General features: G+C 43.7%; 1 protein-coding gene across 3 annotated transcripts in view; it reads right to left on the bottom strand.

The window, feature by feature from the left end:
- CRYL1 (crystallin lambda 1) overlaps window positions 1-20,313 on the bottom strand; it is a 107,932-nt gene that overhangs the window by 57,856 nt on the left and 29,763 nt on the right. For all 3 annotated transcript variants that reach the window (XM_016191000.2, XM_016190998.2, XM_060194750.1), the window contains exon 3: window positions 16,778-16,904. In XM_016191000.2, coding sequence (XP_016046486.1) covers window positions 16,778-16,904 — 127 coding nt within the window. The remainder of the gene's footprint in view (window positions 1-16,777; window positions 16,905-20,313) is intronic.

Raw genomic sequence — 20,313 nt, 5'->3', positions numbered from 1 at the left:
CTGAAATAAAATTGGGATGCTACATGACCAAGCCTAGAAAAGACACATCCCCAGAGAAGGCCTCCAGATCTCCAGTCAGGTTGGCTAGGGAAAGTTGTCCTTGCACAAAGTCAGCTCATAGAGACTGAGAGAAGTGGCTGTTTTGTCCAAAAGTCCAAATCACAATAGAAAATAACAATACACCTGAAAAAAAATAGCAGGTATTTTTCAGGTAAATCAAAGGAACACAAATTTCTCCACAAAGAATTCAAGAATAATCATTGCAAGAAGTTCAGTGTGCTACAAGAAAACACAGATTAAAAAGCAAATTTCAGAAAAGCAGTGCATGTATAAAATGAGAAGTTTTGTGGTCTGGGAGGTGGTGCAGTGGATAAAGCATTGGACTCTCAAGCATGAGGCCCTGAGTTTAATCCCTGGCAGCACATGTATCAGAGAGATCTCTGGTTTCTTTCTCTCTCTCCTATCATTTCACATAAATAAAATATTTAAAATAAAATAGGTGATAAGTTTCAACAGAGAGATAGAAACAACTTCTGGAGCTAAAGAACCCCAAAACAACTGAATTGACAGACTCAACCGAGGTTATCATCAACAAAAAAGAATCAGCAAGCCTGAAGACAAGTCATCTGAAATTACCAAATGAAAGTAAATGATAAAAGAACAAAGAAAAGTAAAGAAAGAATAAAGGAATTATGGGAGACCGTCAAGTAGACCAATACACGTTTATAGAAGTCCCAGAAAACCAATGGTAAGAAAATAAAGCAAAAAAGATTATGTGGAAAAAAAATAATAGTTGAAAACCTCCACAAATCTAAGGGAGGAAAATTCAAGAATTAAAAAAAAAATCCTAAAAGCAGCAAGAGAAAAAATTGCTCATCATATATAAGAAGCTACTAAAGGATTATCAGCATATTTCATATTTTTCCAAAGAAAAAGAAATATAGGCCCAAAAGCAGAGCGCTGATATATTTATACTACTGAGAGGGGAAAAAAAAAACTGCCAACAAAGAATATTCTGTCTGGCGGAACTAAAGTTCAGAATGACAGAGAAATAAAGACTTTGCCAAATAAACAAAAGTGAGGGACTTCATTGCCTTATAAGAAATAAAGGAATCCTTCAAGGGGAAATATAAGGCAGCAGTACAAACACATATGAAAAGACAACAACTAATATTGTAATTAATCAAAAATAATAATTTACCACTCTGATAAACATTTGGATGAATCTTACAATGTTGTCACAGAATGTACAAACCACTTTTCATTCTGATATGGAATTTATTTTTTTAATTATTTTTATCATCTTTATTTATTTACTGGATAGAGATAGCCAGAAATCGAGAAGGAAGGGGGTGACAGAGGGAGACAGAGAGATACCTGCAACACTGCTTCACCACTCATGAAGCTTTCCCCATGCAGGTGGGGACCAGGGGCTTGAACCTGGGTCCTTGCACATTGTAACGTGCACTCAACCAGTTTTGCTACCACCCAGCCCCCTGATATGAAATTTAAAAGATGAAAACATACAAAAATAAGTAGTAGTAGCTGGAAAACTATGTTAATGGGAGCAAGTCACAGAAATAAACCCTGTGTTCTACTCACTGAACTACACATGAGATTCTCTGGTTTATGGTGGTGCGGGGAATTAAACCCGAGACCTCAAAGCCTCAGGCTTGAGAGTCTTTTTGCATAACCATTACACTATCTACCCCTGCCCCACACAAGAGATTTTTAAACATCACAGGAAAAACTGAAGACTCTAGTACACCGGGGCTGGACAGTGGCACACCGAGTTAAGTGCACATATTACCAAGAGCAAAGATTCAGGTTCGAGCCCTGGCTCTCCACGGGCAGGGGGTCCACTTCATGAATGATGAAGCAAATTTGCAGGTGCCTATCTTTCTCTCTTTCTCTCTATCTCCCTGTCCTCTGTCCTAAGTAGTAATAATTAGAAAGGCAAAAAAAAAAAAAATGGAATAAATGGCAGCCAGGAGCGGTGGATTTGTAGTGCTGGCACCGAGCCAGTGGCAATAAAATAAATAAATATATAACTCTAGATATGTATGGCATGGATTAACACAAGCAGGATGCGAAACTGTAATAATCATAAAGACGTATAACCACCATAACTATAGAAACAACCAATGAAAGAAAATTGGAGGCTCACATGGAGAAATGTAAACAGATAGGGGGCATCACATTAGGCTGGTTTGCCCCATTCTAATAGTCACACATGGCTAGTGTTCCTCATTAACATTTTTTTAATGAAACACAGTCACTGTTTACTTCCAAAAGAACTGTGTTGTATTATGTCAAAATTAAGAAGGTATTTTGTTATGTAGTCAACATAAATTAAAATTACTCTTAGTCTACACACAACTGGAAAACCAGACTCTCTTTTTAAAGTTCTAAGAGTGTTAAATCTTGTAGCTCAATAAGAAGATTCCTTAATAAAAAGTGATCAGTGGTGGGAGGGCCAGGTGGTGGGCCTATCTGGTTGAGCACACACATGACAGTGCTCAAGTATCCAGTCCCCACCTACAGTGGGAAGGAGAGCTTCACAAGTGTTGTAGGCATGTCTCCCTGTCTGTCTGTCTGTCTGTCTGTCTGTGCCCATGTTCAGCAGGGAAGCAATTACAGAAGCCAGACCTTCCACCTTCTGCATCCCACAGTGACCATGGGTCCATACTCCCAGAGGAATAAAGAATAAGAAAGTTATCAGGGGAGGGGGTGGAATATGGAGATCTGGTGGTGGGGACTGTGTGGAGTTGTACCTCTCTTATCCTACAGTTTTGTTAATGTCTCCTTTTTTAAATAAATAAAAAAAATTTAAAAAGAGATACATAGACAGGTAAGATAGATATAGATATATAGATATATATATATAGAGAGAGAGAGAGAGATTAACACTTTTTAAAAGGACAGCTGGTGTTAAGGCACTCTAGAAGGAAAGGGCACAGATTACATGACCTGGGAATTAAGAGTCACTGGGGCCAGGTGGTGGCGCACCTGGCTGAGTCACTCACCAGATGGGTCACCAGTAGCCTCTTGGATGAAGATTGGGTTGAAAAGCCCACCCCAAGGGCCAAGTGGTGGCACACCTGGTTGCACGCACATGTTACAGTGCTCAAGGACCCAGGTTCGAACCTCCGATCCCCACCTACGGGGAAAAGCTTCACAAGTGGTGAATCTGGGCTGGAGGTGTCTCTCTGTCTCTCTCCCTCTCTATATCCCCTTTCATCTCAATTTCTGGCTGTCTCTATGCAATAAACAAATAAAGATAATTTTTTTCTACTTTTACAACATTTTATATAACTCATAAAACAGTGTTTGTATAAAAAAAATTCACACAAAGTTGCTAGAGAGCATACAATTTCCAAGAAAAAAAAAGTCCTTGTTTTTTTATTACATTCAGTTTTCTAAGGATGCACTCAAACCAATGGTAAAATACAGACATTATGTGGTATTTCATTATCTTTGGTAAAACTATTCACTTTTATCTCCTCACAGTATTAACTCTGATATCCACTTTGTGCAGGGTCTGCTATCACTAGGATGTCAGATAAACATTAAGGCTGGACCTACATGAGGCAAACGTTTCCAAATGGCAGTAATTTTTTAAAAATTAAAAAGAAAGAAAGAAAGAAAGAGAGAGAGAGAGAGAGAGAGAGAGAGAGAGAGAAAGAAAGAAAGAAAGAAAGAAAGAAAGAAAGAAAGAAAGAAAGAAAATCCCACCCCATCCTGGTCCTTCATGGTGCCTTCTTGGGACACACTGTGGCCTCAGATCCACCAAGTAGTCCCAAACCTTTTCATTTATATGCTGAGGGGTGAAAGTGGAAAGGAGGAGATGGGGAGTCAGGCAGTAGCGCAGCAGGTAAATGCAGGTGGCACAACGCACAAGGACCAGCATAAGGAAAGGGGGAGGGAAAAAAAAAAAACACAGAAAGACAAAAGGAGAAAGAGGGAGAGACACCACAGCACTACTGCACTATCCATGGAGCTTCCCTTGGTGCCAGCCATGGTGCACCCATGTGGTGCTGGGGCTCCAACGCAGGGCCTGGCACACGGCAGCATGTGCACTCTCCCAAGCGAACTATTTCCCTTGGCCTCTGGTCTGGTTTCTGAGCCGGCAACTTTTCCTTTGACCAACCCATCCTTAGTCTCTCCTTAGAGCTTAGTTCTCTGGCTCCATGGAGGTCAAGAAAAGCCATGATTTTGCTGCTGACTTGGGATTCTTGTGCCCCTCCGTCTCAGCTGGGAGCAACATTCTCCACTGCTCTCTGCATTCTGGGCTGAAGCAGGACCCTGTGCACTGTTATCTTTATTCTTACAAACTGGAACATGCTGTTTACATATAAAACAGGGAAAGCAGTCATCCAAACAGTTCAGTGTTGTTCTAAGAATTTCAAAAGCACTCAGGTTTGGTGGGAAAATATTAGAGTCATGAAACATGTGCAGAGTGGAAAATGGAACCCTTTTCCTTCACCTTCTAGTTCCCAGGGATGGACACCATGAAGGGCTAAGTTTATTTACAGCGTTAATTCTCAGTAAGTCTCAGTACAGGCTTAGTACTCACTCACATGGACTCTGTGTGGTCTGATGCCTTGTGGCTTGATTTCTGCACAGAACCAGACAGGAGCTCTATTTTCTTCACATCCTTTTATACTATCTACTCATTATGTATTTTCTTTTCTTTTTCTTTTGCTGTCACTAGGGATTCAGCACTCCATACTGACTGTTTCAGATAAAGAGAGAGAGAGAAGAGACCACAACACCAAAGCTCCCTCCAATAAACCCAGGCTCCAACCTGGGTTACACACATGGCAAAGCAGCACATTATCCAAGCGAGCTATTTTGCCAGCCTCTTAACAATGTATTTTCTATAGGTTGGGAAATCGTTTACATGTATGCTATTTAATTATTAGCAAAATAATCCTTTCATAGTTGAACATTAGTGCTTGGGAAGTCAGTTTGACATATTGAAAGAATCCACAGTTCAAATACATGAGGAAAAATTATGGACAGGGCTGAGTGGTGGCACAGAAAGATAAAGATGAGTATGGGATGATCCCACTCATCAACAGAAGTTGAGAAAGAAGATCAGAAAGGGAAACTAAAGGCAGGATCTGACTAAATTGAAAGTAGGGCACCAAAATAAAAACATGTGGCTTCCTGGGCCGGCGGGGGGTGGGGGTGGGGGTGGGGGTGGGGTGGGTGGGTGGGATGGGACACAATCTTTTGGTGATGGGAATGGTGTTTATGTATACACCTATTAAATTGTAGTCATATAAATCACTATTTAATTAATATGAGAGGGGGAAAATTGATTGTATGTCTAACAAAGGGACTTTTCAAAGCTAACCCAATTACCAAATAATGTGATGATAACAGTAACTATCCATTGTCTTCTTGAACCCTAAAACAGCAGGAACCTCACATTTCCACTATAGAGCCTAAACTTCCCCCAGTCCTAAGACCCTAGGGTAGGGCCCACTTTCCCGTATGCTTCTCCCAATTCTTATCAAATAATATTGCATCTGCTGATTGCAACCTAATCAACACAACAAGTGCCACCCCAGCATGCTTCACTTCAGACTGTGTCCAGAGACTTCAGGTGTGGAACGACAACCCTTCAGCTTCATCACTCGGGTGAAACCTTTCCTTTCATAGTATTCTCTAATTCCATCCCAGGTGGTTCACTTCCTAACAAAGTCCCAAAACCTAGATATAGACCAGGTTCCAGGAGACAGAGCATATGTTCACACGTATCCATAAACTAGGGCAAAGCAGTAGTACACTAGAGTTTGCAGTGAGTACCCCCCAACACTTCATCTCTACTATTCCAACTTTTGAGTCCATGATTCTTCAACAATTTGTTTGGCTTTGTATGTTAACTCTCTTTTCAACCACCAGGTTCCAGATGCCATCAGGATGCCAGCCAGGCTTCCCTGGACTGAAGACCCCACCAATGCGTCCTGGAGCTCCACTTCCCCAGAGACTCACCCTACTAGGGAAAGAGAGAGGCAGACTGGGAGTATGGACCGACCAGTCAATGCCCATGTTCAGCAGGGAAGCAATTACAGAAGCCAGACCTCCCACCTTCTGCAACCCACAATGACCCTGGGTCCATGCTCCCAGAGGGACAGAGAATGGGAAAGCTATTGTGGAGGGGATGGGATATGGAGATTGGGTGGTGGGAATTGTGTGGAGTTGTACCTCCCCATCCTATGATCTTGTTAATGTCTCCTTTCTTAAATTAATTAATTAATTTTTAAAAATTGAAAAATTAAAATTAAAAAAAATGTGAGAGTAGGGCACCAAAATAAAAACCCTGTGGTAAGGGGGAGGGTGGACATTCGGCTTCCCAGGGTAGCGAGGGGCAGGGCGGGGGGGGGGGGGAATGGGACACAATCTTATGGTGGTGGGAATGGTGTTTATGTACACTCCTATTAAAGTATAGTCATATAAACCACTGTTTAATTCATATGAGAGGGGAAAAATTGATCCTATGTCTCGAACTTTTTAAAACACAGACTGAGTCTTCTTAATACATAGACTGAGTCCTTGATATGTTGACTCTCTCAAAAATCTAGACCAAGTAGAAAGAAGCAACCGGTGGCACAGCTATATACAAGATACTGGGTACTATACAGCAAACCCTAACAAAGGGACTTTTCAAAGTTAACCCAATTACCAAATAACAATATCTACTGTCTTCTTGAACCCTAAGACAGCAGTGTTGGGCTGAGCTTCACGGGCAGGAGACAGAGACGACTAGAGACTCATGGCTGAGTGGTACGCAGTTCAGTCTTTATTCATGTGGAACGCAGCACAATCTAAGCTATCTCTAATCACAATCCTGTCTTTATATATATACTCGCCAAGTAGGGTGGAAACAGGATGTGACGTAGAGAGGGTGGACCGAAAAGAGACTGGTGGAAATCAGGGTGACTACGAGAGGAGATGGAGCAAAAAGACATCGTAAACCAGTGGGGATTAAACCAATGCCCTGCAGGCAGGGTGGTGCTTAGTTAACAGTGGTTACGTAAATAGAATATAGTGTTAAGCAGGGGGATTAAACCAATGAAGCAGAAGGGGTTTTAGAAGCAGAATTAGAAGCATACCAACACAGCAAGAACCTCACATTTCCACTATGAGCCTATATTTCCCCCAGTCCTGGAACCTTAGGGTGGGGCCCACTTTCCTGCAAGCTTCTCAATTCATATCAAATAATATTGCATCCGCGGATCACAACCTAATCAACACAACGAGTGCCACCCCAGCATGCTTCACTTCAGACTGTGTCCAGAGACTTCAGGTGTGGAACAACAACCCTTCAGCTTCATCACTCGGATGAGACCTTTCATAGTATTCTCTAATTCCATTCCAGGTGGTCCACTCCCCAATAAAGTCCCCAAACCTAGATATAGACCAGGCCACCTGAGATAGAGCATATGTTCACATGTGTCCATAAACCAGGGAAAGATATATACCTGAAAGCAGAAGTACACAACAGTCTGCAGTGACTTCATCTGCAGACTTCATCTGCACTATTCCAGCCTTCAGGTCCATGATTGTTCAACAATTTGTTTGGCTTTGTATGTTAACTCTCTTTTCAGCCACCAGGTTCCAGATGCTAGCATGATGCCGACCAGACTTCCCTGGACAGACAACCCCACCAATGTGTCCTGGAGCCCCGCTTCCCCAGAGACCCACCCCACTAGGAAAAGAGAGAGGCAGACTGGGAGTATGGATCGACCTGTCAACGCCCATGTTCAGCAGGGAAGCAATTACAGAAGTCAGACCTTCCACCTTCTGCAACCCACAATGACCCTGGGTCCATACTCCCAGAGGGATAGAGAATGGGAAAGCTATTGGGGAGGGGATGGGATATAGAGATCAGGTGGTGGGAATTGTGTGGAGTTGTACCCCTCCTATCCTATAGTTTTGTTAATGTTTCCTTTCTTAAATAAAAAAAAAAAGAAAAAAACTTATATAATGGCAGTAGCAAATCCACATATACCAATAGTCACCCTTAATATAACTGGACTCGACTCAATAATCAAAAGGCACTGAGAAACCATATGTGTTAAGACAGCAAAACTGGAGCTGGGCTGTGGCTCACAAGGTAGAGCTCACACATCACCATGTGCAAGGATCAGGGTTCAAGCTTCCAGTCCCCACCTGCTGGGGGGAGCTTAATGAGCAGTGAAGGAATGCTGCAGGAGCCTCTCCATATTGTCTCTCTTTACCTCCCCCTCTCTCACCTCAACAACAACAACAAAAAAAGGCTGGGAGTAGTGGAATCATGCATGCATCAAGCCCAGTGATAACCCAGGTGGAAAAAGAAATTATTTAAAAAGACAGCAAGGCTTATCAAAGCAAAGACTACAAAAGTTGAATAAGGGCAAGAGACAGGCATACTTTTTTTTTAATTTTATATTTATTTTCCCTTTTTTGCCCTTGTTGTTTTTATTGCTGTTGTAGTTATTATTATTGTTGTTGCTCTTGATGTCGTCATTGTTAGATAGGACAGAGAGAAATGAAGAAAGAAGGGGAAGACAGAGAAGGGGAGAGAAAGATAAACACCTGCAGACCTGCTTCACTGCCTGTGAAGCAACTCCCCTGCAGGTGGGGAGACGGGGGCTCGAACAAGGTGTCCCTACGTGGGTCCTTGCGCTTTGTGCCAGGTGCGCCGCTTAACCCGCTGCGCTACCGCCTGACTCCCACAGGCATACTTTAACGATGACTCTTTAGTCACTATCAGGCCACCCTATCAACTGGGGCCCTAGTCTGGGAGTCCTGAGACATGACATGATGGGCCTAGACCTTGAATAAATCCTTCTCTATATTGTTACTGGTCATCTCTAGCAGGAACAACAAAATAGACCCCTTTGTGGGCCCCCATAGGACCTTGACCTCAGCTTGAATCAACAACGGTAGAGAATGTTCCATCCTCCAAAAGGAGGATGGACAACATACTCTATGCTACACCTGAGGATGGGTCGATAATGGGGCAGCTTGGAATGTTCCTACTCATGACCACAGAATGTGAGCTCAGTTCTAGAGGGATGTAGAGGTCACACAGGTTCCTAAGATAATCATGGGCCCCAGATCACATAAAATTGATGGTGTTTATAGTAATATTTATACCCCTTTCCCATATGAGGGAGCTACTCTCTTCCCTGATCCAGCTTTCTGGTCCTTCTGCCAGCCATGAGATCATCTCCCCAGACAATAACTTGGATCCACCTGCATATCAGATTTCATGCTCAGGGGAAAAAAAAAACTAGTATAGCCACAGGCCCTTTGAAATATAACTAAAATATGCCTGCTAGCTATCTATAAAATGAACACACACACACACACACACACACACACCGCCAACTCTTCATCTGTACTACTCCAGCCTTTAGGTTCATGATTAGTCAACAATTTGTTTGGCTTTGTATGTTAACTCTCTTTTCAGCCACCAGGTTCCAGATGCTAGCATGATGCCGAACAGACACCTCTGAACAGACAACCCCACCAGTGTGTCCTGGAGCTCTGCTTCCCCAGAGCCCCACCCCACTAGGGAAAGAGAGAGACAGGCTGGGAGTATGGATCAACCTGTCAATGCCCATGTTCAGCAGGGAAGCAATTACAGAAGCCAGACCTTCCACCTTCTGCATCCCACAATGGCCTTGGGGATACCCCAGAGGGTTAAAGAATGGGAAAGGTATCAGGGGAGGGGATGAGATACAGAGTTCTCGTGGTGGGAATTGTGTGGAGTTGTACCCCTCTTATCCTATGGTTTTTTGCAGTGTTTCCTTTTTTAAAAAAACTTTTTTAAAAACTTTTTTTTAATATTTATTTATTTATTTATTGGATACACAGCCAGAAATTGAGAGGGAAGGCGATGATAGACAGGAAGAGAGACAGAGAGACACCTGCAGCACTGCCTCACCACTTGTGAAGTTTTCCCCCTGCAGGTGGGGACCGAGGACTCGAACCTGGGCCCTTGTGCACTGTAACATCTACGCTCAACCAGGTGTGCCACCACCTGGCCCCTGCAGTGTTTCCTTTTCGTAGATAAAATTAAAAAAAAAAAGACAGCATGGGTACATGCTTATAAGACTCACTTAAGTCCTAATGGCAGGCAGAGGCTTAAAGTGAAGGAGTAGAAAGTGGTCCTCTGAGCCAGTAGAAGACCCAAAAACAACAAGAGGAGTCACTGTATTCACACTGATTAAAACAGATTCTGGTTTTCTGTGTGGATTCTACCATTTTCACTTCTGGAGGTCAGCTAGTGGCATGGTTTTTTTGTGTGTGAAAACTCCATTCAGTGGATAAAGCACTGTCCTCTCAAGCATGCGGTCCTAAGTTTCATCCCCGGCATCTCATGTTCGAGAGCGATGCTCTGCTTTTCTCTCTCCCTCTCTAGTATATAAATAAATCTTTTTAAAAAATACTTATTTTTGTTGCCCTTGTTTTATTGTTGTAGTTATCATTATTGATGTTGTCGTTATTAGATAGGACAGAGAGAAATGGAGAGAGGAGGGGAAGACAGAGAGGGGAGAAAAAGATAGACACCTACACACCTGCTTCACCACTTGTAAAGCAACTCCCCTGCAGGTGGGGAGCCAGGGGCTCGAACAGGGATCCTTGTGCCGGTCCTTGCACTTTGCACCACCTGTGCTTAACCCACTGCGCTACTGCTCGACTCCCTAAATTAATCTTTTTAAATGTTTATAAGAAAGACTCATTTGCAGTCCAGGAGGTGGCACAGTGCTAACCTCTCAAGCATGAGGTCCTGAGTTTCATCCCCAGCATCTCATATACCAGAGTGATGCTCTGGTTCTCTCTGTGTGTCTTAATGATTACACAGAATTATTAATAAATCTTTTCTCAATTTTCACTTGTAACTAATAGTGGGTTATAGGATTGTAAGATTACAGTGTTTAATTCCACACCACAACTACCACCAAAGTTCTATATCTCCATCCTCTTACCTCCCAGAGATATCTACCATAGGTCTCACAGTTTGTTTGCTTCTGTTTCTCAATCTCTCACTCTCGCTCTCACTCTCTGGCTGACTGGCTTTCTTTCTTTCTTTTCCAAGTCCATGTATATTAGTCCTCTAAATTCCACATAAGAGTAAAACCATGCAGTAGTTGTCTTTCATCTCTTTACTTATTTCAGTAATCACCTCCAGTTCCATTCATTTTGTCCCAAAGAACACAATATCATCTTTTTTATTGCAGAGCAATATTCCATTGAGTATACTATCCCGTAACTCCTTTAACCAATCATCTGTCAGTGGGTATTTAGGCTGCTTCTACTCTGACTATTATAAGTAATGCAGCTGCGAGTCGGGCGGTAGCGCAGCAGGTTAAGCACAGTTGGCGCAAAGCGCAAGGACCAGCCTAAGGACCCCGGTTCGAGCCACTGGCTCCCCACTACTTCTCTTATAAAAGAATCCCATTTGGGGGGCTGGGTGGTAGTGGTACACTTGGTTGAGCACACATGTTACAATGTGCAAGGACCTGGGTTCAAGCCCACGGTTCCTATCTGCAGGTGGAAATCTTTGCAAATGTTTAAGCAGTGCTGCAGATGTGCAGATGTCTCTGTCTCTCTGCATCTCTATCAACCCCTTCCCTCTCATTTTATGACTCTCTGTATTAATTAAATAAATATAATTTAAAAAACCTATAAAGGAATCCCATTTTGAATGATTAAGTGACTACTAATAAATATTATTTTTAAAAAATATTTATTTTTTGTTGCCCTTGTTGTTTTATTGTTGTTGTTACTGATGTTGTCATCATTTGATAGGACAGAGAGAAATGGAGAGAGGAGGGGAAGAGAGAGGGGGGAGAGAAAGACAACTGCAGACCTGTTTCACCGCCTGTGAAGCAACTCCCTTGCAGGTGGGGAGCCAGGGGCTTCAACTGGGATCTTTACGCTGGTCCATGTGCTTCGCGCCACATGCGTTTAACCCGCTGCATTACCACCTGACTCCCTAAATATTATTTTAATTCTCTTTTTTTTGCCTCTGGGGTTTCTACTGGGTGCTCACTGCTGGAACTACAAATCCACTGCTCCTGGCAACCATTTTTCCCATTTTATTTGACAGGACAGAGACAAATTGAGAGAGGAGGGGAGATAGTGCAGACTTTCTTTGCTGACCCCTCCCCACCCCCTTACCCCACTTCCCACAGGTGGGGAGACAGGGGGCTCGAACCATGATCCTTGCACCTGTAGGGGAGTCGCTTCACAGGTGGTGAAGCAGGTCTGCAGGTGTCTTTCTCTCCCCCTCCCTGTCTTCCCTTCTCTCTATATTTCTCTTTATCCTATCCAATAACAACAGCGTCAATAACTACAACAATAAAACAACAATGAAAGAGAATAAATAAATAAATACATAAATAAATAAAAATAAGTAATGCGGCTAAGAACAGAGTGCTGCATATGTTCCTTTAAATTAGTGTTTCATGTTCTTTGGATAAATCCCTAAGAGTGGTATCGCTGGATCGTAATTTTATTCCATTTTTATTTAAGGAATCTCCAGTCTTCTTTTTTTTATATTTATTTATTTTCCCTTTTGTTGCCCTTGTTGTTGTTATTGATGTCATCATTGTTAGATAGGACAGAGAGAAATGGAGAGAGGAGGGGAAGACAGAGAGGGGGAGAGAAAGACGGACACCTGCAGACCTACTTCACCGCCTGCGAAGCAACTCCCCTGAAGGTGGGGAGCCAGGGGCTCAAACCAGGATCCTTAAGCTGACCCTTGCGCTTTGTGCCACCTGCGCTTAACCCACTGTGCTACCGCCCAACTTCCTCCATACCGTCTTCTAAAGGAGCTGTACCAGTTCACATTCCCACCAGCAGTGTAGCAGAGTCCCATTCTCTCCACAACATCTCCAACACTTTTCATTTCCTGTTTTGTTGACGTAAAGCTATTCTCTCAGGTATGAGATAGTATCTCCATGTAGTTTTAATTTGCATTTCTCTAATGATAAGTGAAGTGGACCATTTCTTCATGTATCTGTGGGACATGTATATCTCTTCTTCAGAAAACTGTCTAAAAATAAATAAATCTTTAAAAACAGAGGAATGAAACTCCATTCAAACTTTCTAACTTTACAAGCTCATGGCTCCTACCAGAGTACAGCACCGGAAATGAGATAAAAACTCTACTAATCTCACTAATAGGCCTTAATGCTCTTTAAGAGTCAGACTGGAGAGCAGCTTTTCAGAATAAACCAATTTTTCCCCAGCACAGCAGATTTTCTTGCCAGGCAGGATTACATTTCCAAATTGTACCAAGTTCTAGAAGTTCAGGTTCTCTTCTTGCACGCATTTGCATTTCCCACTGAGCATGAAGAGACTCTAACCCCATGCTATGCACGCTCTCCATGGCTGGGGTGGCACAAAGATCTTCCAGGGAGAGAGTTACACACACACACACACACACACACACACACACACATATCCATTTTTACTCACTTCTGTGGTCCTACATTCACTTCCTTTGTAAGTCATACCTATACCTATTACTACTTTCAAATATACTTTTTCCTCTTCTATCTCAGATTGGTGAAACAGTGCCTGACTTTCTCTGGTGTTTTCCAGACTCACTTCCCTTTCAGTGATGATATAAAAACAAGATTCCTGGTGACGAGCACTTTGGGTCCTGGTGGAATTGGAGTTCAGAGCCCTCTGGACATCTTCCCCTAACATTGGGACCAAAATAGGGTGCTGAAGGTAGGATTCCTGACTTCTGTAATTGCTTCTCCACTGAGCACGGGAGTTGGTAAGTCAATCCGTACCCCCAGCCTGTTTCTGTCTTCCACTAGTGGGGTAGAGCTCTGAAGAGGTGAGATTTTGGGACATATTGGCAAAAAGGCCATCTACCTGGGGAGATAACCTATTTTTCTATGCAAAAATACATCGTGACATTTTTTACTTATTATATTATATTATATTATATTATATTATATTATATTATATTATATTATATTATATTATATTACAATATTATATTTTTGAGCTTGGGTAAAGCTCATCCAATAGAATATACATCTGCTATGTGCGAGGTCCTGGGTTCTAGCCCCAGCACCACATAGGAGCTCCATGCGTGGTTTAGCAGTGTGTGATGTCTCTCCTATCTGTCCATATTTCTCTCTCTCTTCCTCCTTTTTTTAATTTTCTAATTTAATTTTTGGATACAGAGGGAGAATTTGAGAGGGCAAGGGGAAACAGGGAAAAAGAGAGACACCCACAGCACTATACCATAGACTGTGAAGCTTTCCGCCTACATGTGGGAGCCAGGGGCTTGAACCCCAGGCCCTTGCACATGGTAATATGTATGCTTAACTGGTGAACTAACACCCACCCCCACCTTTTCTTTTCTTTTTTTTTCTCTCTAAAGAAAGAAATAAGACTGGAAAGGTAACATTCTGGTTGTGCCGGAGGTACCAAAAGTTGAAGATTTAAACCCAACACCACCAGAAGGCAAAGCTTAGCAGTGGTCTGGTAAAACAACAACACCAAAACATTTCTTCAGGGCCAGCAAAATAGCTCACTTGGGAGAGTACACAGCTTTGCCACATACACAACCCAGGTTCAAGCCCAGCCCCCACCCTATTGGAGGAAGCTTCAGTGCTCTGGTATTTCACTCTCTCTGCCTCCCGTATCTGAGAAAGAAAGTCTTATGTTCATAAACAAATAAATCTTTGGGAAAAAAATTGGTTTCAGTGGCCCAGGAAGTAATGCAGTAGATAATAGGTCAAACTCTTAGCATGAGGTCCAGAGTTCAATCCCCTGGCATTGCATGTTGCCAGAATGATGTTTTGTATTTCCCCATCTCTCTCCCTCCCTCCCTCCCTCTCTTGCTCATAAATAAATAAAATATTTAAACAAAATATTTATGTAAATTTTTCCTTCTCACAGCAGTGTCAAGTATGCTAGAAAAAGCTGAAACAGGTTCCTTTTAAAACTTCAGTCTCATATGACTTTCAGAGAGAGAGGAAAGAGAGAGAGAAGGATGAAGAGAAGGAAAAAGAGAGAGAGAGAGAGAGAGAATAGGCATGGAATCCTATAACACACACTGAATGAGAGAACCAGTGAAATTTCCAAGCCAGGAAGACAGAGAACCGACATTTCCTGTCTCTGACCTGAATCTCAGAGCTGCCGCAGGTGACCAACAGGAATTTGACCCCAAACCTACAGGGAGGGCAAGTGAGTGACCTGTAGTAGCTGAGTGAGAAGGCAGCCCTGTCTCTGTTTAAGTGACACTACGGGGACATAAGTGTCACAGACCTGAAAGATGATACCTTTACATTTTTCCTCAGTTGCATATGGAAGCTAGGACCAGATGTCTCCTTCTGTGGGAAGATGAGATACAGACACCAGCTGTTTCTCTTCACAACTGTTGGGGCAACAGTAGGGAACAAATTCTCCCTAGCCCAGATTTTAACTCTTTTATTTATTTTTTAATTTATTTTAATTTATTTTTAATTTTAATTTATTTTTAATTTTTAATTTATTTTTAATTTTTATTTTTTAATTTTATTTTATTTTGCCTCCAGGGTTATAACTGGACCTCAGTGCCTGCAATACGAACCCACTGCCCCTGGAAGTTATTTTTTCCCTTTTGTTGCCCTTGTTATTTATCATTGTTGTTGTTGTTGTTATTACTGTCTTTGTTGTTGGATAGGACAGAGAGAAATGGAGAGAGGAGGGGAAGACAAAGGGGGGGGAGAGAAAGATGGGCACCTGCAGACCTGCTTCACTGCCCGTGAAGCAACGGCCCTGCAGGTAGGGAGCTGGGGGCATGAACCGGGATCCTTAAGCGGGTCCTTATGCTTCGTGCCATGTGCGCTTAACCTGCTGCGCCACCACACAGCCCCCTATTTATTTATTTTTTGAGAGAAAGAGAGAGAGAGAGACCCCAGCAGCGCCACTCTATCACCCACAGAACTTCCCCTGCGCCATCGTGGTGCTGCCACGGGGGTGCTGGGGCTCCAATCCAGGGCCTCACACACAGCAAAGTAGACACTCCACCAGGGGAACTATCTCAAAAGCCTAACACTTCTGGGAGATGATATGATCACAGGCATTCAAGGAGAAGTAAGGAGCATTTTCTTTCACAGAACACATAGGAGCTAGCTCAGCTATTGTGCTTTTCTTCCTCACCACAGTGCTCCTCAGCTCTGGGTAGTAGCAGGGCTGGGGGTTGGACCTGGGACCTTAGAGTCTCAGGCACCAAAATCATTTGCATTGGCCAGGCAGTGGTACAACTAGTAGAACACTCATGTTACCACACATATGGACCTGGGTTCAAGCCTCCAGTCCTTACCTGCAGAGGGGAAGCCTTGCAAGTGATGAAGCAGGTCTGCAGGTGTCTTTCTTTTATTTCTCCCTCCCCTCTTATTCTTTTCTGTCTCTATCCAATAAATAAATTAGTAAATTAACTTTTTTAAAAAATTATTTATATAACCATTATACTATCTCCCCAGCCTGCAAACGGACTTCCATATGTGAGCTTCCAAGTTCCCCAGGCTCTATCTTTGATACCAACATAAGCCAGAGCTGAGCAGTACTTAGGAAAAGAAAGGGAAGGGAGGAGAAGGAGTAGAGGTAAGGGAAGAAAAGGAAAGAGAAAAGGACAAAAAAAAAGAAAGGCAAAAGGAAAAGAAAAGAGGGGGAAGACGGGGAGGGGAAGACAGAGGAGAGAAGTGGCCATTCCAGCCTGTGGGTTGCATCTACTCAGCCCGGCCCAGCCTGGACTCACCTGAATGTGCATGGCGCCCTCTACTGCTTCTCGAATGTCCGTGCAGCCGCGGATAAGGGCGAGCTGCTCCTGGGCGCCCAGGGAGCCCTTCAGAGAGCCCGCCTGCTCCAGCAGCTTCAACTCCTTCCTGGAAAAGGGAGCGGCCATCAGCACACACTCAAGTTCAAACACAAAAGTGGGCGTTGATGCAAGAGTTGGGCATGGAAACCACACCGCAGGCCCTCCACATAGGGCAGAACCCCGTGAAGATGTGTGTGTTGGGGGTGGGGAAGTGGGGAAGGCAAATGGTGCAGCCAAAGGTATGGCAGCTCCTCACAGCCTGGAAAACAGCACTATCGCCCCAGCCAGGACTTCCACTACTAGGTATACAGATTCCCCCCGAAACAGGAAGCAGGGACTCCAGAGGCCTGCAGCCCCATGGTCACTGTAGCATGTTAGTCCCACTTGCAGGAGGGGCCTGCAGCCCCATGGTCACTGTATCACATGCTACATGCATACACACAGCAGAAAATTATTCAGAAGTGAAAAGCCAAGCCATGGAATGCAGTGGTTCTTCTCTCTTGCCCCCAGCCAGCCCTTGGGGGGAGGGGGAAGGAGGCCTGTCACAAACAAGGCTGTCACAAACAGGGCTGGCTGGGCTTTGTGCTGTTATCTATACTAATTGTAGCTGCTTGGGTTTTATTTGCTTTTTTGTTTCTGTTTTGGCCACTGGGATTATGGCTGGGGTTCAGTGCCTGCACAGTTTCACTGCTTCCAGCTGTCATTATTTTTGTTAAGAGGGTAAAAGACAGGAAAATAAAAGGAGAAAGGGGGGCGGGAGTCACCTGCAGCCCTGCTCCATAGCTTATGAAGTTTCCCTCCTGCAGATGAAGATCAGGGACTTAAATCCAGATCCATGTGCATGATAACACATCCATGTTACCGAGTGAGGCTCATTTATCTCTCTCTTAAAACTTTACATTTTGGGGGTCGGTCAGTGGCGCAGTGGATTAAGCGCATGTGGCGCAAAGCGCAGGGACCGGCGTAAGGATCCCGGTTCGAGCCCCGGCTCCCCACCTGCAGGGGAGTCGCTTCACAGGTGGTGAAGCAGGTCTGCAGGTGTCTATCTTTCTCTCCCCTTCTCTGTCTTCCCCTCCTCTCTCCATTTCTCTCTGCCCTATCCAACAACGAATTGTGTCAACAAGGGCAATAATAATAACCACAACGAAGCTACAAGGGCAACAAAAGGGGGAAAAAATGGCCTACAGGAGCGGTGGATTCATGGTGCAGGCACCGAGCCCAGCAATAACCCTGGAGGAGGAAAAAAAAAAACTTTATATTTTGTCTTAGCTACAAACAAAGAGCAAATTTTCTGGCTGCTCCTACTGCTAAAAAGAAAGTTTTTTAATGCAAAGAGGTGCTACATTACAAACAGATTTCCCTATTATCTTTAACAAAGAAAATAAGTCCACAACCACTCAGGCAGAAACAAAGTCTCTCCTCAGTAAAAGACTCTGGGCTGGGTGGGTGGGGAGAATACAGGTCCAAGAAGGATGACAGAGGACCTAGTGGGGGTTGTATTGTTATATGGGAAACTGGGGAATGTTATGCATGTACAAACTATTGTATTTACTGTTGAACGTAAAACATTAACTCCCAAATAAAGAAATTTTTTAAAAGTCTCTCTTCACCTCAGAGATACCAAAGAAGAAAAGGTCTCAGGGTCCAGAAAGGTGGTTCAGTGAGGAGGACTGGGCTTGCACACATGAGGACCTGGGTTCAATTCCCAGCACTGCATGGAACAAAGCTGTGCTGTCTCTCTCCCCCACTTTCATCAAATAAATTAATCAAGATTTTGGGAGTCGGGTGGTAGCAGAGCGGGTTAAGCACAGGTGGTGTGAAGCGCAAGGACTGGCGTAAGGATCCTGATTACAGCCCCCTGGCTCCCCACCTGCAGGGTAGTCACTTCACAGAAGGTGAAGCAGCTCTGCAGGTGTCTTTCTCTCCCATCTCTGTCTCCCCCTCCTTTCTCAATTTCTCTCTGTCCTATCCAACAACAACAATAACAGCAACAATAACAATGGGGGAAAATGGCCACCAGAACAGTGGATTAGTAGTGCAGGCACTTGCCCCAGCAATAACCCTGGAGGCAAAAGAGGGAGAGAGAGGCAAAAGAAGGAAAGAAAGAGGAAAGAAGGAAAAGCAAAGAATGAAGGAAAGAAGAAATGACAATAAAAAGAAAAATAATCTCATTTAGTGCACTGATTTATAGGACTAATCAACACAATTTCTCTCCTTTTTTTAAATTTTTTTAAATATTTATTTATTTATTCCCTTTTGTTGCCCTTGTTGTTTTATTGTTGTAGTTATCGATGTCGTCGATGTTGGATAGGACAGAGAGAGAAATGGAGAGAGGAGGGGGAGACAGAGAAGGGGAGAGAAAGATAGACACCTGCGGACCTGCTTCACCGCCTGTGAAGCGACTCCCCTGCAGGTGGGGAGCCGGGGGTGTGAACCGGGATCCTTAAGCCAGTCCTTGTGCTTTGTGCCATCTGCGCTTAACCCGCTGAGCTACAGCCCGACTCCCTCTCTCCCTCCTTCTTTCTCTCCCCCCTAACTTCCCCTTCCCTCTCAATTTCTATCTCTATTCAAAATAAATAAGAAAAAAACCTTTTTAAGTTTTGTTAATATTTATTTATTCCCTTTTTGTTGCCCTTGTTTTATTGTTGTAGTTATTATTGATGTCATCGTTGTTTGATAGGACAGAGAGAAATGGAGAGAAGAGGGGAAGACAGAGAGGGGTTGAGAAAGATAGACACCTGCAGACCTGCTTCACCACTTGTGAAGTGACTCCCCTGCAGGTGGGAGCCAGCGGCTCGAACCGGGATTCTTACACCGGTCCTTGCACTTCACACCACCTGCGCTTAACCCGCTGCGCTACCGCCCAACTCCCAAAAAAATACTTTTATATAAATAAAAAACATTTAAAAAGAACTGTGTGATACTACCTAACAAAATATCACTTCCATTCAAACCTATTTGCTGGCTGAGGCACCAGAGGTCCCAGATTCAATCTCTGGCACCACCCAAAGTCAGCTGAGCAGGGTTCTGGAGGGGATTAAATAAATAAATAAACAAATATATAGACATACTATTTATTTACTGTCATAGAAGAATAGGAAACAAAATCTAATACAGTACCCCAGTTTCTAGTCTCGAATGAGTTTCTTTTCACACTAATTCTTGTTAAGCAATTTTAAAATCTAGAAAGGGGGCGGGTAGGTGAGTCACCTGGTAGAACACACACCATGGGACACCCGGATGCGAGCTTGAGGCCCCGGCCACTACATGGGGGCGCCAGCAGAGCGGAAACTTCACATGCCTTGGGGCACTGTTGTGTCTTTCTCCTTCTCTATCTCTGTCTCTCACCGTCTATCAGCCATGTCCAGAAGCCCCAAGGGGAGCCATTCTGGAGGACCAGAGGTCTAAGGAGAGTGTCTGGTGTTCTCAAGTTCACAAGTCCGCCCATCCGCCACCCACCAAGCCCCAGCAGCACC

This window comes from Erinaceus europaeus, chromosome 7 (genome assembly GCF_950295315.1).
Source record: "Erinaceus europaeus chromosome 7, mEriEur2.1, whole genome shotgun sequence".
NCBI classification, from domain to species: Eukaryota; Metazoa; Chordata; class Mammalia; order Eulipotyphla; family Erinaceidae; genus Erinaceus; species Erinaceus europaeus.
The sequence above is the reverse complement of the archived record's forward strand: the minus strand, read 5'-3'. Positions and strand labels throughout refer to the sequence as shown.